Source organism: Montipora foliosa, chromosome 13 (genome assembly GCF_036669935.1).
Source record: "Montipora foliosa isolate CH-2021 chromosome 13, ASM3666993v2, whole genome shotgun sequence".
NCBI classification, from domain to species: Eukaryota; Metazoa; Cnidaria; class Anthozoa; order Scleractinia; family Acroporidae; genus Montipora; species Montipora foliosa.
The window spans coordinates 24,737,404-24,754,903 of record NC_090881.1 but is presented as its reverse complement, the minus strand read 5'-3'; the positions used below and the strand labels follow the sequence as shown (position 1 = coordinate 24,754,903).

General features: G+C 38.4%; 4 protein-coding genes and 1 long non-coding RNA gene across 6 annotated transcripts in view; 2 read left to right on the top strand and 3 right to left on the bottom strand.

Moving 5' to 3' along the window:
• The window catches only part of LOC137983924 (uncharacterized), a 27,141-nt gene extending 25,719 nt beyond the window's left edge, over positions 1-1,422 (top strand). The window contains exon 3 of the long non-coding RNA XR_011119057.1: positions 935-1,422. This is a non-coding gene — a long non-coding RNA (uncharacterized lncRNA). The remainder of the gene's footprint in view (positions 1-934) is intronic.
• The window catches only part of LOC137983923 (RNA-binding protein 42-like), a 5,851-nt gene extending 1,488 nt beyond the window's left edge, over positions 1-4,363 (bottom strand). Inside the window, exons 1-3 of the mRNA XM_068831081.1 lie at positions 4,205-4,363; positions 2,067-2,677; positions 319-513 (exon numbers count right to left, since the gene is read on the bottom strand). Of these exons, the coding sequence (XP_068687182.1) occupies positions 319-513; positions 2,067-2,677; positions 4,205-4,260 (862 nt within the window). The 5' untranslated portion in view covers positions 4,261-4,363. The remainder of the gene's footprint in view (positions 1-318; positions 514-2,066; positions 2,678-4,204) is intronic.
• A 3,809-nt stretch (positions 4,364-8,172) lies between these two features.
• LOC137982495 (rRNA 2'-O-methyltransferase fibrillarin-like) lies at positions 8,173-15,035 on the bottom strand. The gene is made up of 10 exons (XM_068829592.1): positions 14,984-15,035; positions 14,846-14,899; positions 13,074-13,163; positions 12,156-12,224; positions 11,837-11,931; positions 10,874-11,050; positions 9,863-9,995; positions 9,391-9,503; positions 9,026-9,171; positions 8,173-8,280 (listed from the first exon to the last, which is right to left on the bottom strand). The coding sequence occupies exons 1-10, from the start codon at positions 14,994-14,996 to the stop codon at positions 8,253-8,255; spliced, it is 918 nt and encodes a 305-aa protein (XP_068685693.1). The 5' UTR covers positions 14,997-15,035; the 3' UTR covers positions 8,173-8,252.
• Positions 15,036-15,055: 20 nt separating this feature from the next.
• Positions 15,056-16,382, top strand: LOC137982497 (ATP synthase subunit g, mitochondrial-like). Its single transcript, XM_068829593.1, has 2 exons — positions 15,056-15,199; positions 16,012-16,382. The coding sequence occupies exons 1-2, from the start codon at positions 15,115-15,117 to the stop codon at positions 16,269-16,271; spliced, it is 345 nt and encodes a 114-aa protein (XP_068685694.1). The 5' UTR covers positions 15,056-15,114; the 3' UTR covers positions 16,272-16,382.
• Positions 16,383-16,420: 38 nt separating this feature from the next.
• The window catches only part of LOC137982494 (adhesion G-protein coupled receptor G6-like), a 16,369-nt gene continuing 15,289 nt past the window's right edge, over positions 16,421-17,500 (bottom strand). For both annotated transcript variants that reach the window (XM_068829590.1, XM_068829591.1), the window contains one exon: positions 16,421-17,141. In XM_068829590.1, coding sequence (XP_068685691.1) covers positions 17,082-17,141 — 60 coding nt within the window. In that variant the 3' untranslated portion in view covers positions 16,421-17,081. The remainder of the gene's footprint in view (positions 17,142-17,500) is intronic.

Genomic DNA, 17,500 nt, shown 5'->3' with positions numbered 1-17,500 from the left:
AAAATCACAATATGATTAGTATATCTACAGAACAGCCTGCCAGTAAGCTTCTTCTTCCTCCTTTACGGGCGAGAGAGATTGCTCACTATACTGCGACCAGTCTCTCTTTTGCTTTAAATCATTGAAACAAACATTTCAAAATGGCTGAAACTGCAGGTCACAAATACTGCGGGCGTTTAAACCAATGCCTGCAGTATTTGCGACCCACAGTTTCAGCCACTAAAAGTTCAACCTACACATTCGTTTCAACGATTCTAGAGCAAAAGAGCGACTGCTTGCAGTCTAATTGCTCAAAGGCGATCTACATGATGGACTCACCATTCATTTCTCGCATGGCTTTTGCAAAATCACTTGGATCTTTGAAACTTAGAAAACCATAGCCCTTGCTTTTGTTGCTCTTCTTGTCCCGCACAACTTTAGCTCTCAGCAGAGAGGGATACTTTGCAAATGTTCTTGTCAGAATTTCATCCGTAACTTCATTGCCTAGGTCACCACAAAATACTCTGAAGTCATCTGAAAGAAAAATCAGCATTTTAGCCTTAAAACAGTGTTGTTCATAAAAAAGGTAGAGTCATTGGAAAAATGCTTAGCACTAACGAGAAGTGAGTGAAAACCATGAAAATCTACAAATTTAGCCACACTTGACCAGGGATAAAAGCCAGCACTTCTCTAAACAACTTGATTCAGAGCAGGAAATGATTCTTTTTTTTTCCTCAATTAAGTTAATAATAATAATAATAATAATAATAATAATAATAATAATAATAATAATAATAATAATAATAATAAAGGTTCTTAGAGTGCACTTAAAAAATCTCAATGCACTTACAAGGAGAAAAAAAAATCATAAACTGGTGTCAATAATCAATAATATTAATACAAGTATTTGCAAATAAAAAAGGTCTCAGCCTGTTAACAGATTTTATGTTCTCAGGAAGGGAGTTCCAGCATTTCGGCACAGCGTGAGCAAAAGAGCGTTCACCATAAAGAACAGTTCTTGGGCGAGAAGGTGGTTCCAGGAGAGAGAGCAACCTGAGGAATGAAGATTCCGAGCAGGAACACGAACATTTACAAGCGACGTAATGTAATACGGGGCACAACCATGAAGTGATTTCCAGACAAGGAGAATTATCTTAAACAGTATTTGCACTTCCACAGGTAGCCAGTGAATCACAATAAAAATGCTTGTCAATGGTTAAAGTGTGTTTCTCATGTCGTCACCACTTATTGTTAATATGCCAACCAGAACCTAATTGGCTGTTGAAACAATGACTTCTTTTGTTCCATTGTTGACAATTTAAATATCAAAAGAAATGTGATGTCAATATTTGTAAACAAAAAATACCACTACAAGCTATAATATAAATTTTATTACATAGAGGATATTACATGGTCACATGGAGATACAACATTTCTCTTTGAGTGTCGAAAAATATTTCAGAAGTGAGCACAGAGCACAAGTGAAATATTTTTCAACATGAGAAGAGAAATTTCGTATCTCCAAGCGGCCATGTAATATTCTATTTATCATACAAACACCAATGAAATAAATAATTTCACGAAAGCCATAGAAAGGTGCGATTTTCATATGTAACCATATGTGAAAGTAACATGTTATCTTCACGTGTGAAGATATCATGTTTTTGCATGAAAGCTCACTTGGTATTTCATTGGTGCTTGTATAATAAAATGGTTTTTGTAACAGTGAGACAGTATAAAAAGGTTCTTTATTTAATTAAAATAACAATGAGCGATATATTTGCCTACAAATTTAAGTTGCCCAGAAATTTAGACTTGTTAAACACAGGATCAGACTTAAGTTTGTACTTATAACCATAAATATTGGGATTCTAAAGCCTTTTGGCCTTCATTGACATTTACTGGTAGTTTAGGAATCAGGCAGAGAATTTCCAACTTCAAGTTTACTAGTACTGAATAAGCAAAAAAGTAATTCCCACAAAGCAATGCCAGGACTCTGGGCTACCCTCAAGCCACTGACATCACATTAAAATCCCTCAAAAAGGGCAATAAGACACACAGATGGAATGATCACAAAATATATTTACCCTGTTCCCATTCAGATAGCGAGTTATCTTCCCATACAGTGTCTCCAGCAACTCTTATAAACTTTTTTTCTTTCTTCTTTTTCTCTTTGACCTCTGCTGCTGCTGCTGCTCCTTGTGTATACGTTGATTCCCATTCCCTTTGCTCCTCAGCTGTTATTACTGGGACTGACGCTGGAACTGTTCCAGCCACAGGCATCCCAGGTAATCCCATAGGCATTGGCACTGGTACCATAGGCATACCCCCAGGAGCCACCGGAAGGGCCTGGTTATGGACCATCTGAGGCACCATTTGAGGGATTCCAGGCGGAAGGTTCATATTTGATGGTATTGGGGGAGGAGGTAACTGATTTGGAGGGACACGAACAGGATGTTGCATTTGGACCTGCATGGGCGGAGGAACCCGATTTAAAGGTCCTTGAGCAAGTGGAGGTCGTAGATTATGAGCTGCACGGTTTTGAGACTGTAACAAAGGTCTTGGCGTGAAATGGTTTCCCATATGTTCTTGAACAGTGGGTTTTGGTGCATTTTCAATTGCTTTGGAAGCCATATGAAAAGTATTTGTTGCTATCACTGGTCTTGCAAGGGGGTGTTCTGCTATTTCTTGTTCAAATCTGAAAAAATACAATTAAAAATATTTTTATTCCATGATTGCACATTGGATATGAGATGGTAAATAGCCAATGAAGAGCGTAGCACTGAGTTGGCTATAACCAGTCTCATATCCAACAAGCACAAATGGAATACAGTCGAACCTCGATTATCCGGACTTTTTCTCTGGTCCCAATTTTGTCATGAATATTTATTAGTCATGATCAAGATCCGTAGCCATATTCTTTTTAAAACTACAGAGTTGAAGAGTTAAGTAAAGGTGAGTTTGTTTCGCTTTCAAAAAGCAAAATAAAGCAGCGCTCGCACACGTCGTAACTAATGCAGAACTTTCGAATGAGTTCTGATTGGCTTAGAGTTGCTTTGTTGCTAAGTGAAATTTCACGCTCTATTGGCTCGTTCGGCAAACAAGCTATACTATGGGCTCGTTCGATTGACCATATTCCAGAATAGGAATACATGGAATAGAAGTTGGAGATCCTTCGTTTTTGCGGGAATTCATATTAAAACTGTTCAAGATCTGCTAAAATGCTATTTTAAACAAATTTTTATTATCCTTGCTGCTTCGAAACGTGCCAAACATACCGTATTAATCATCACTCCACGTATTCTTATTCCGGAATAAGGTCAATCGAACGCACCCTACGTCACAAATGTTTATTCATCATCATGTCCTTGAAGCGTAAGCGATCTGTTCTTTCGACAAAAGATAAACAGGCTATAATTTTGCGATTAGAGAAAGAAGAAAAAGGAACCAATTTGTCAGCTGAATATGGTATTAGTAAACGGCAGATATTGGATATCCTCAAGAGCAAGGAAAAGATCATGACGCCGACACCTGTACAGGTCTTCACAACGGTCAGCGAAGGTGTAGACCATATTGTTTTTCAAACGATTTGCAAATGTTTTGTTTCACGATCAAATGTCGCTTTCTTAATGTAACCAGTTTTTGTTCCTCATTAATATTCATATTCTCAATTATCCGGACCCTCGATTATCCGGACTGTTTCCTCTAGTCCCAACGAGTCCGGATAGTCGAGGTTCGACTGTAATAATGTTGTTTCATGAAATTTTCATAAAATTCTGAATGCTTGGACACTGAAATTAAACCCAAATTTAATTTTTTAGCTTGGCACCAAATGATGCAATCACTTTCCATATTAGGTCATATGGTGCAAGAGATATTGACCAAGATAGGGTAAACCAATCAGAAAGATCCCTGGTCGAAAATTTAACAATACCTTACATCTAAAGTGATAGACTCTGTGTGTTTTTTTTGTATCACTTACCGTAGTAAAGTATTGTATTGTATTGTCATTGTATTGTAAAACAAGTGATAGACACCTTCCTAGAAGTCATTACGCGTCAAATGAAAACAGGGAAAAATAATTATTGAAAATAAAATACATATTTCCAAAAAACAAGTATTTTATAGGCCCATACAAGTTAAGAGAACTTTTGGCAAAACTACATACAAGGGCCACGCATTATCGTCAACAGCAGAACGAACTATGCAAGTGAACGGCCTTTACCGTGACATTTCAGCTTCCAGCTCATTTCGCCGGCTCTGTTCCTCGGTATCAGCCATTTTACAACTCTTTGGATCGTTCTATTTATATAAATGTAGCAAAATTAAAGGAAGAAATCCGCTCGCAGATTTATGGTGAAGTCGGTATATACTCCATGGAAGAATGCCATGTGAAGTCAAACATTGGGCTTTGTAACCAAGCTTTATAATAACCTCAATCCCAGACTTCACTCAATATGGGAATACATAAAGAGCACTTCATGGGACGTTGACATGTATTATGCTCTCCAGTTGCACAAAATGTGACTTAAAATTAAGGTGGGGAAAATGGAGTTATACTCGGTGAAAAACCAGTGAAACTTTAGTTTATTAGCTCGTGAAAGAGTCAGGGGGTTAAGTGTGAAGTGTCAGGCAAGAGGACCTAGAGGAGACAGCTTTACATGACTTACTCTCAGTATTTTTCAGAGACCACTTGTGGCACAACAATTTTTGTAGGAATGAAACATGTTACCCTTTTTATCAAGATTTTTAGTTTTTGTTTGCAATAATGCTAGCATAACTCTTGTGTTTTAAATTCCAACATTATTTGCCAAATAAAGAAATATTCCTTTCATGGAAACACATAAGCCTGACAAATTGACCTGCTCCCAACTGAGTAGCCTCCACGCAGACGTCCTTGGGGAGGAAATGCGTGACGAAACCCTAAGGACGTCTGCATGAGAGGCTACCAATTGAGTGGCTTCATAGCCCATGGGCTTCTGCTTCCGATTATTAGCCAAGGTTCCTCCCAACTGGGTGGTCTTAAAAGCCGGAATCCGGAATCACAGGTCATTGTTTTACCAATACAGAGAGTAAAAACTCCTAACACATTCATAAAAGCTAACCTTAGACCTAAAAACGTTTGTTTAGGCCTAACAACCCCTCCCAACCCCCCACAGGGTCCCAGCTTCTTATAGCGGTCATGAAAGGTACAACATGTTCACAGAAAACTGTCAGATGAAATTGGTAAGGAAGATAAAAATCCTGGGGGGGGAATTCCCATATAAAAAGGGGAGGGATGCTTGTCGGAAATTTTAAATTAACCCCTAAAGGAGACCAATCTGATTGTGGCCCAGGCTTTTTTTGACCCCTAAAAAAATACAGTGACTTTTAATAATGGCATGGCAAAGACATTATCATGTAATACTTTCACCTCCGTGAAGAAATATAAAAGTGGAAATATACATAGTTATATTTTTTCATGTGCAACCCTAAAGGAGACCTTCACGGCTACATATGATTGCATTTTGTCCAGAACACTCTAACTGAGACCACAAGCATCCCTCCCCTGTTTTGTATGAGACACCCCCAGCCGGGATAAAAGTAACCAGACCTTACATCCCGGGGGAAGGAGGTACTCCCTTATAAGGGATTAATGGGGACGTGCGGCCAGCCAGGGTATGTTTTTCGGGATTTTTGTCTTGAACAGGGTATCGAATTTATCATTTTTTGTCTTAATCAGGGTATCGATTTATCAAATTTTATCTTAAACTGGGTTAAATGTCTTAAATAGGGTATCAAAAATCGGAATTCTGTCTTAAACAGAGTAGGAAAATCAGAGATATTTGTCTTAAACAGGGTCAGGGTATGAGGGGCCGCGCCGCACCTCCCCACCCAGGGATATATTGAGTCCCCCCCCCTCCCAGGCCTTACATACTGCATAAAAAATGTGCATTTAAACTAGATTTCGTTTCCAGGTCCACCCTCACCTAAATCTCCTTAAAAAATGCACCTTGGAGACTCAGTGTCAACAAGCTGGAAAACAACAGGTTGTCATTTTGCTCAAATCACTACAAGCAAAATGCCAAAACAATCATCACTTCTTAGCTTCCAGGTCTGGTCAGAGCACCTTCATTCCAGTTCTTATCAAGGTTAACTAAGAGTTACATTATGTTCATAGACTACAGAGGAGAATTGAATAATGGAGTTGAGAGGGTCAGTGAAGTAGCTCTTCACATTACTAATAAATAAACAATAAACAAACACAAATTAAACTTGTGTTCAGTTATTTTGGACTACCCCATCAATAGTATCCCACATTCTACAAAGAGACAGGTATGACCGTCTCTGACGATAACCCAACAACAGATGGGAACTGACCGCAACAACAGTGAACCTTCAAGATATCCTGTGGCACCACTCTTTGGAATGAGAATGCTTGTTTTTATTGATAACATAAATGTATTATTCTTTAAAACCCATCGACTCCTGGGAGTGAGACTTGCATATAATATATTTTACTCTGTCTAATACCAGATGAGTAGACTTGTCAACGGGAGGTGAGTGTTTATGGGTCAATGGGTTAACAACCTCTAAATCCACTCAAAAATGGTCCCCTTTGAATTAAAACTTAAGGGGGGGTGGGGTGACTGTCATTTCTCGAATTCCTTTAACTCTACATTCATCCTTTTTGCAATTAGTGTGTTCTATTTAACGTTCCTTTGTCTGGTTTGACTCACAACCATATTTGGTAAATCACCTGACCAAAACAGTAAATGCCTAAAAACTCAGTGAGTTAACTATGCTTTTCACAAATTTTTAATGCAACAGTATGAGAACATTCTAACACAAAATCTGTAGCATGGATTTTAAAAAATAGTAATTATGCCTTTTCATCCCCTATAAATTATAAACACAACCTAAAAAATGCTGCCTTGCCTGAGCTATGTTTACTGGGCAAGTTCCCATAGCCACATTTATTTAAAAATACAATTCAAACAAATCCTTTATACAAAGTTTGGCCCAGTAAAGGTGAGGGCACTGAAAACGCCATAAATGCAATCTAATTATACATAAAAAGGAGTGGCTGGGACAAGGGGAGGAAGAGGGATGCAAAATAAACACGTCTTTAACCACTGTCAAGATGAAATGAAGTGAGGCTCATGTGAAAGCCTGGTCACATAGTAAGCACAATTATGCTAAGGAGGTATTGAGTACAAACCCAATAAGTGCCACCCCAAGTCCCAGGCTCCCAAAGAAATAAAAGTACACAATGGGATGAAGAAGCATAAAAATACTATTTGCAAGCAAATATTTCCTTTCTTAAAAAAAAACTATAACATCATAAGGCCCTCCTTTGATACACTTTTCAAAACATTGGTTCCATTTTATGTCCAAATAAAAATTCCATGCTACAGTTTACGAAAAATGATGGGATGGTTCCCATCTGGTGAAAAAACTGGCACGGCAGAGGACTGGGACTAGTTGTGCATGCGCCTTCTGATTGAAGTGATGCCAGATTCCATTGAAAATATTACTTCATAGAATTATCAATGCAACCTTTTTTGAAGGGCTCTTCGACTAAAAAGCTTTCTTAGCTGCAGTTGTCTTTGTGTAGTTAACCCTTTAACTCCCAATAGTGCCACTTATAGATTTTACTCTGTCTAATGCCAGACGATTTTACTCATCAATGGGGAACCCCACGGGGCTGAAAGGGTTAACAACAGCTGGATTCACTCAAAAACTATGTCCCCATTAACAACAGCTAGATTCACTCAAAAACTATGTCCCCATTAACCCTTTAACTCCCAATAGTGCCACTTATAGATTTTACTCTGTCTAACGCCAGACGATTTTACTCGTCAATGGGGAACCCCACGGGGCTGAAAGGGTTAACAACAGCTGGATTCACTCAAAAACTATGTCCCCATTAACCCTTTAACTCCCAATAGTGCCACTTATAGATTTTACTGTGTCTAACGCCAGACGATTTTACTCGTCAATGGGGAACCCCACAGGGCTGAAAGGGTTAACAACAGCTGGATTCACTCAAAAACTATGTCCCCATTAACCCTTTAACTCCCAATAGTGCCACTTATAGATTTTACTCTGTCTAACGCCAGACGATTTTACTCGTCAATGGGGAACCCCACGGGGCTGAAAGGGTTAAGTGCCACCCCCCTTACCCAGTTGATAAAACAATAACTCTCTGTCTGGAAGTGACTTGTTGATTTTTTTATTTAAAACAAATTAATGATAAGTTACAATAAAATCTTAACAAAGGAAACCTAATGCTACTGCTTATCTTTCTTCGGAGGAGGTCTGAAAGTAACAAAGATGAATAACATCAGCATCAACAATATATTTAATACAACTAAACAACTGTACATAATTATAACCTCCAGAGGCTATTTAAAGTATGATGATGAAATTTCTAGTGCATACACAAGTGGGATGGTGGATACATTCAGCAAAAAATAGCCACACAAATTGTACACACAGCTTCTGTTTCACACTTTAAAACAGTAATGAAAACAGTGAAACGTAAGAACAATAAGATGGAGGAAAGGAATAATAAAATCCAAAGGATTGTATCATGGAAATTTGCCCCAACCAGTCTTGATATCCTTCCTTCTATCAGTAACACTACGATTGACAACATACTTGCTTTTAGAAAATACGTCTCATGATACATACACCACAGAAAACTTGTTCAAAATCATGCTTAAAACTAAAAATGACCAGTTTGCAAAGCAAAAACCTATTCTGCATTTTTAGGAAAAATGCCTCTCAGACTATCGATTCTATGCTGCTGCTCAAAATGACAGCAAGCTCACCTTGAAGTTTGAAGCACTGATGCAATTATTGATTCGATGTATTTCCAACTTCTTCAATAACTCAGAAACTCATCTTTTTAGTAATTAATTTCACACCAATGATAACTCCAAAGGGGGATGAGAGAAAATATATGTAGCTGCTGCTGGTTCATGTTGTGATTGCCTAACCAAAAGTTAATCCTGTAATATTGTAATGAATGTTCTAGTAGCATTATCCAGTTTTTATTTACCTGTATATCCCAACAACTACAGCATGGTCTCTTTCATAAGGCTCTAGTGTTAACTGTTCCTGTGGTTTCATTTTTTCTGCTTGCATCTTTTTCACTTCTCCAGCGAATACTGCAGCAGGTTCTGCTGTCGAATCAATGCAATTTGCCTAAAAGAAGAAGAACAAGCCACATAAAACCATTTACTGTATTCAGGAACTGTCCTTCAATGAAAAGCCACTTGGGTGTACTGATAACATACAAACGTAAAAAGGTTTCAAAACCTCAAGAACCAACCATGGGACAAGTTATAAACAAGCACCCATCCAACGAACAAACATTTTTTTGTGGGAAGTCAATTTAACACGTTTCAAACTAAGTAATCCTACCTTTATTGATATGACAAAGTGTCCTCCATTTTTCAGGAAACTGTGTGCATTTATGGCAACGATACGAGCCTGGTCAGGCTGAGCTACATCAGCAAAAATCGTATCCACCATTCCTAAAGACAAAGCATTATTCCATGTAAGACATGGACCTCAGGTCAAAAACCTATGCGTAACACAGCTGGAGGGCAGACTTGATAAATCTAAGTGAGTTAGGTGAGTACTCTGTTATTAAAACCTGGCTGAAACACTTTCAGAGAAGAGAAAGACAAAAAAACCTTTTGTTAATGGTCTGTCTGTCACCAGGATGACAGCTAACAGACAGCCAGTCTTCTGGTAAATGCCATGAGGGGAGTTGCAACGGCTTGCCTACAACAGGTATCAAAACTCTTCTTTCTGCTGGAAATTTGCCATGTATTTTGAAAATACATACAACCCTTCAATTGTCTAAGCAAACAGCACCAAGTTCACTCACCTACAAGCATTCTGTATTTGTGAGGATGTCTTGCATCTTCAATTATTGGTATGACATTTGTTCTCTTTTTTGCTACATTAATAAGATCACGCCCAGATCTGTGAGAAAACTCCACTGCATACACAAGCCCATCCTAGAATAATATACATTATAGATATTAATCAGACTAAAAACCGTCACTCTTTCCTTCCTCACATATTTTCCTCTGTCTATTACCAGACAAATTTACTTGACAGTTGGAAATCCCCAGGAGGGCTAAGCGGCTAAAGTAAATACATGTAAGTTATCACCATTCATTTCAGGAAGCAACATGATCACTGTGAAAGAACGTTAAGTGCATTAACATCATTTTGAGTTTTCTACAATACAAAAAGAAGGCAACTAAGCTTAACAATAGGTAATACCATTGACTGGTATATTATGTAACCCAGTACCAAACAAACACCTACTGGTTTTAAAAATGCTATTTTAATAACAAGTCGAATCCCTACTTACTAGTTCAACCCATTAATTTTGTACATGCAATTTGTGACTGGTTTAACCCATTGACCAGTAAAATCATCTGGCATTAGACAGAGTAAAATACTATGTCTGGCCGGTTTAAGCCGGTTTGTGTGTCAAAGGGTTAATAGGGAAAGTTTTTCAGTGAGTGACTAATGCAGTTCCAAAGCTCCACAAAACTTCATTTGAGGTAATTTGCCTTATGTGCAGCTTGCAATTTAGATAAAGCAGCGACTTCCTGTTAAGCCTCTGAATGTTGTGTTTATTGCAAACACGACATTGGAAGTGACCATGCTGGATCACTTACCGAGATTTGTTGATTGATTATGGCAATGTAGCAAGTTGCAAATAAGTTTGCTTCAAATCAATAGTAACAAGAAAACCTCCATTTGCAAATTGCATTTTTTGTTGGCAACGGGAACGAGTGAAAAGCCACCAAGCAGACACATCCACAAGCTTTAAGTTGCCTTGGAGTTTGCGTTAACTCATGGTAAAGGAAGTGTCTCTTACCGGACCGACTATGTCTGAAACATGGGATACTGTGGTTCCTGATGCAGCACCAAGATACAATACTTTGGACCCCGGTGGCATGTGAATCTTATCTATTCCACCTAGGATAGCCGCTGCAAGCTTTGAACGGAATGGATTCCATACTCTGTATTCAATCTTCTCTCCTTCAACAGCACCCTAAAAGCAAACAACAAACTAAGTCAACAATCTCCAACCTTTATATGCTTAGCTTGTGGGAAGAGAGTCTCTGTTAAAAATCCACTGACAAACAAATTAATGCAGTGCACCATTAGATTCAAGGAATCAACTGTTTTAGACTGTTTCATGTTATATTTTCATGTGAATAAACCAGAAGGAGTTGAAACAATATTCTCTCTTACAAAAATCCTGACCTAGCGTTCAGTCATAAATAGGTTTTTCGCATTCCTTTCTATTTATTGTTTGGTTTTGGTTGCTCTTTTAAATGGGAAATTGAAAGAAAAGCAGATTGGGTTGAGTAACCAAGTTAAATCAGATAAGAAAAAGAAAATCACAGGAAACAACTGTTGACGTTTTGTGAGCTTTTCTTAAGCCTAATGTGGGCTCCAGTTTCCCTTATCTCTTAATCTGCCAACTTGCCAAGACGTTAGGGTCTGGTATTCTGCTACTCCCAAGAACATTACCTATTTAAAATGGTTGAAGGGGCTCTGTTAACTTAAACTGCTTCAACCTGAGCAGAAATGGATACTACTGATCCCAATAAGTCATAACCTAATGAAATACTTGTAAATGATCAGAAATGAAGAATACTAGCACCCTGGAAAGGATACTTATGGTAACTGAAACATAAAAGGCATTGTTCCTAAGATAAAAATATTGGGAAGCTGTAGACAAGTTCAGTGGTTCTGTAATCAACAAAAATTAAAACCTACTAAAGAAAAGCTCATGGGAATATGCTGATAAACAAAATGGCTAAAATCTTACTTCAATTGAAACTCTTTTTTCTCCATACACAGAATCTCCTGGGACTATATTCTTTGTTACCAATGCATCTTCCCTTCCTCGGGCAATGAACACCCCTGCAAAAAACCAAGATGTCAGCAAACTCAAGACATCAAAACTGTCAGGCTCAAAACCAAATTCCCAAATTCCTAACCCCAGAGGAGCTCCACAATTATTAGAACTTGCTTTCTCCCTCTGTTCTCAAACATTTTGAAGTCTTACTGGATTAAAAAATGCAATGTCCCAAAAGCTTAGTAATTCAGACAAGCATGATAATAAGATGATTTTAATTTTAACTTGCCTTCATGTCTATGTGGCTCAATAACAACTTTTGCTCCACCTTTGAACCCACCACGTCCACCTCCACCTCCTGAAAGAGCAAAAATTATCAATCACAGATACACACACAAAACATGAAACAAACAATACAATTGTACTGATTGCCCTTCATTGCAAAATCCCACCTTGCCAAAGTGGATTCCCCCAGTTGCCTGGGGTTATTGATAATAAAAGTTATTTTGTTTTGTGTGTCAGTTCTTTAATATTGACTGAGTGGGTGCAAGTGACAGTTGCTTGTCACTGGGGAGAGAAACAAGAGTACCTGGATAAAAACCCTTTAAAGTGACATTGAGATTGTCTGAAACTCAGCACATGTATACTTGCAGAGGTGACAGACATGGACAATGACTTCCACCCAATCATCTACTTTATATCTAATAAAAATATCGTGTGCACCATGACAATATTTAACCCAGAAAAGGTCAGAATGTTGACGCTCAAAAAAAGAAAAAGATTTGATGCCTGCCTCCAACTTGTTGGCACAGGTAATAGACCATGAAACGACACTGTACCATGCAAGTTCAGTTCTATTTGGACTGGACCAACCACTCAGGGTCTTACAGTTACTGAGGAAAAAAAGCTGACTTACTCAGCGGACTACAAAACAATAGGCCCATCTCAGGCCACTTTTCTCTCATGTTAAAGAACCTTCATACTGTTCAAAAAGAGTAGGGGCACAGGAGTCATGCTTTGTCACTCTTTCCAAATTCAGGTCGCCCAAATTTCAAAAAGATTACAACAGATGCAATTTGCTTCTCAATATAGAATTTCCACATTAACTGCTGTGAAGCCCTTCAAGTGAAAATAATGAAATATACCCCACATAACTATCTGATGTTTATTTATTTTGGGTTATCAATTTATGTGATAAACATCTTACCTCGACCTCCTCTTCCACCTCTCCCACCCCCTCTTCCACCTCTGCCACCGCCTCTTCCTCCGCCGCGGCCACCACCATCACGGAAACCCCCTGTATATTGACAAAATAATATTAATTAAAGCATTCTCTTTGCATACATCCAAAATGACTGTTTGTGTTATCATGGCCCTGTATTCAAAAACTTGTGCCTGAACTTGAATAGATTATCCATAATTATTAAATTCTCAACCTTGGATAATGCATTTCCCGTGCTCTGATTGGTTCACTCAATGTTGGTTATCAGCTCATATACCTTAGTTTGACCTTATATGGTAAATGATTGCGCTTAGCATTGCTAAACTAAAATTAAACGTTTGAATGTGTCCTTTAGCAGCATGTCGTAGTGATGTGGGATATAGATCAATTGAAGCCGTTAAGTGCTTTCGCCGATCTAAGGCATCATCCCTGATGATGCCGTAGACCGGTGAAAGCTTGGAGTCAATAAAGAACCACAGTAGCACTTAAAGGCTTCAATTAATCTATATCCCTTAACTAAAATTCTTTTCTCCAGAAAGCAAAATTTCTCTCAGCCTAAAGCAAAAAAAAAAAAAACCTTTTTGTGGAAAGTTTGGATCAATCCCGAAGAAGTACACGAAAAGGTATGCCAAAAGGTAAGAAATGTTTTTGTGAGGAGCCTGTGTCTGTCTGACCACAAGGTATTACACAACATCGCATCTTCATTAAGCTTTTTTGATTTCGCTACAATTTTCTCCCTTTTTTCGCTCATATTTGGTACTTCCAAACTTTTGGGGTTTAAGGAATTTAATAAAACAATTATTCCATTCGCGCTTGTTGGATACAAGACTGGTTATAGCCAACTCGGCCCTACACGCCACGTTGGCTATTTTATTTACCATCTCATATCCAATGCACACTCATGGAATAATTGTTGAATAACACCAGAAACCCATAAGGGTTGAAACGTGTAACGCGCGTTCACAGCTTCCGAATATTCAGTGCGAACTGGTTGGTTGAATCTTTCAGTACTAAGTACCATATTTGGAAACCCCTCACTGTTGTTGTTCCAAATATGGTACTTAGCAAATTGAATATTCAGAAGCTTGTTTCTCAGCACACAAGGGGCCGTTACACGTTTCAACCCTTATGAGTTTCTGATAACACTTACTAGGGCTGCAGGAATAAATCTGTCGTACATGAAACTGTGCGACAGGCGACAGAGTCCACAAAAGGTTTTATAGAGAAAAAACGAGACACTAGCTGCAGTAGACCGTTGGACCAAGTCTGTTCCAGAGTCCATAATTTTGAGACTCTTTCCAAAGTGCCATACGAATAATACTTGGTAATTAAATTCTTTCTACAACAATAATTGGCCGGATTTATACTAGAGATGCATCATCCATCTGGGACGAACTAGGGCAAAAAACGGTAGTTCGTCTGATAAGACGTCTGTGTATAAAGGGCAGACAGGCTAATCATCAATACAGACGAACTATCTGTATGGCTCGTCTTCGTAGACGAACTTCTGTGGATAATTCGTCCGGACGGATGATCTGTCTGTGTGTATAAATACAGGCTAAAGACGAACTACAAATCTACATGTATCAGCCTATAGAACAAAAGAGGGTGAAAGGGAAATACTTGTACATGTGGTGCTGGGAAATAAAAGACTACCAGTGATTTTAAAGCTTGCTCGCTGCCGCGAAATTAAACAGATTTGGAAGCTTTGAAATACTTTTTCTGCGATAACCGCAGCTGAAAAGCAAGTGTAATACCTCGACCACCGCCACCTCTACCACCTCCTCCTCGGCCACCACGTGGAGAAAAACCTGAAAATACACTCTTCGTCACGAGAAACACATAATCTCTGCAAAAAAATGGTCAAAAGAGAAGATAAAATGCTCAAAACATACCTGGTCTCCCCATAGTAGATTTTTGTAACACAACTAACGCACATGGTTTGATGTGCCATTGCGCATGATCAGCTGACATGAGCAAATTTCCGTTGCACTCTGGGTAGAATTTTCACCGGTGAGGATCCAAGATGGCGCAGAAATTGGTAAATTTTGGGCAGAAAATTGCTATCGCAACTCCTCGTGTGGCAACTAGATGGTCATTTCAAGCCCTTGGTAAGAACATTTTTACCTGTTTTGGAGTCACAGCTGGCTTCACGTTTATTTTCTTTGTCTTTCCGTGGTCTATTCTACAATTTTTAATATAACTTTGAAGAGAACAAGGTTCATCATAGTATTGGACTCTCGTGGAAAAAACGCAACAATTCTTGTCTAATTGTAGGTTACAGTTGCCTTAATTGATTCTTTTCTTAGGCTGTACGTTTACTTCTTTACGAAATTAAGGAACAGAAAACAATGACACTGTATATAAGATACCTGTATGCACGATAGATTTTTCTCAAACGAGTCAAGCACTTTATATATAAATTGCTGGAGATATTATTCATTCCACCTTTTTTAGGTTACGGAAAGTGAGATATCAACAAAAATTATCCAGGATTATTGGGAAATTGATAGGTTTTGATTCCTTTGCAAAAATAAGATATCGAGTATTGCATGGTCTCCCCGACCCTTAGATAGCCACAAGGTGGATAAGGTGTAATCGTGCTCGCGGGGAAATTAGCAAGTAACCAGAGACGAGACAATTGTAACACAACTTTGTATTTAAGACCTAAATCCGTTGATGATAATAATCTGACCAATGTCACAACACCAAAACAAAACGAGAAGAAAAACTAGCCTCTCTCTACCCCAGTTGTTTTTCATGTTCACGTCACGCTTCAAGTCCCATGCTTCCACTACAAAGAAAGGGGAGGGGAGGGGAGGTCATAGTTTAGCCAAATGGGTAAACTTGGGCTCAAATTATTCTGTTTATAAGTAACCTGCTCTGATTGGAAAAATCAGTGAAAAGTTTGTTCCAATTTTAGGCCTGGCCAAGAAAGCACAGCCTCATGCTACCAAGTTTTGGAATAATGCAAAGGTAGAGATGCTCCCTCCAAAAATGTCAGAGTGGCCTGCTATCAAGAAAAGCTTTATGGGACTCAAAGATGCTGCCCTCACAGGAAAATTTCTTGATGTCACTGTCAAGGAAGCATGTGTGAATACTCTGGTTGCTGCTGAAATTGCTTTCTGGTTTTATGTTGGAGAAATCATTGGACGAAGAAGTCTGATTGGTTATAATGTGTAATAGGCTTTTGAACTCTGCTAAGTTGTTTTTATTTTTTGTAAGTGATTGTGTGAGAGAGTATGTTCATATCTGTGCAAACAACTTTGGCTATAGTAAAGGGACCAAATTAGAGATCTGATTATGTCAGAATTTCCTTGTAATTCCCCATTAAGATATACCATCTGTTATTCTTGTTATCAACATCGTCATCATCATTATTATCGTATAGAATAAATCCAGATCCAATGAGAATTTTTAATGGAAGGGGAAAACAGGGCTACCTCGTGAAAAAACTCAGTGAGTAGAAAAGGCAAAAATTAGCAGGCTCAGTCCATGTCTGCAATGACATGGATTGAAAGCTGTGTGTCCTGGCACCAATATTTTAGATTCAAATTATGGCTAAGTTATTTGAAGCTTGATTGGCAGAAACTGCGACTGTGATTACTTGTGAACAAATCCTAGAAAATGCTGACGGCAAAAAATAGCTAATAAGAGCGAGACCTGGCAAAGCTCTATGATTGGTTCAAAGAACAATCGACACTAGTCTAGGTCAATTTCTATGGCAATGTCTTGGTTTGCATCACAATTCAATTACTTTGTTCTCATGACCTCTAATCAGCCTGCGAAAAACCAGTTCCTTGGTTAACGTGAATTTATCTTGGTTCTTGCAACTCAGCCTCTGTGTTACTTTCGAACTGATGCCCGATGGCCTTTTTCTCAGTCTAACTGAAGTGAACCCTTTATTTTAATCATGGCTAGATACTCTGTTAATTAAAACATCGCGGCACTATCTCTTTCGACGACGAGACTTCTTGAGTCATTTGATTCCCACTATAACATCGTTTCTTCTGTATTCTGCGATGATGTCCTTGATCCTGGTGCAGGAACTGTCTGAAATGGAAAATTATTATAATTTACCTTAACTTAACAGAAAGTCTGACTTATAAATTCAAGGTGATGCTTGAGGCTTGTGGAAATGTACATAGAAGGAGTAACAATTCAAATCAGCATAACAAATTGTTAAGAAACCCACGTGAATGTTGGAAGCTATTTTGCAAATCGTGTAGGGACCACCTAAGACAGCCCATTGTTCATAAAATAGAATGGATCGTACACTATCATGTTGACAATTTATGACAAATACATAACGTTGCGTCGAATTGGCACCATTCAAACATTCTCGAACAAGTGCTTACAATGTACCTAGGTTTAAATAGTGCAGATTAGTACTTAACACTCCAAACGATACC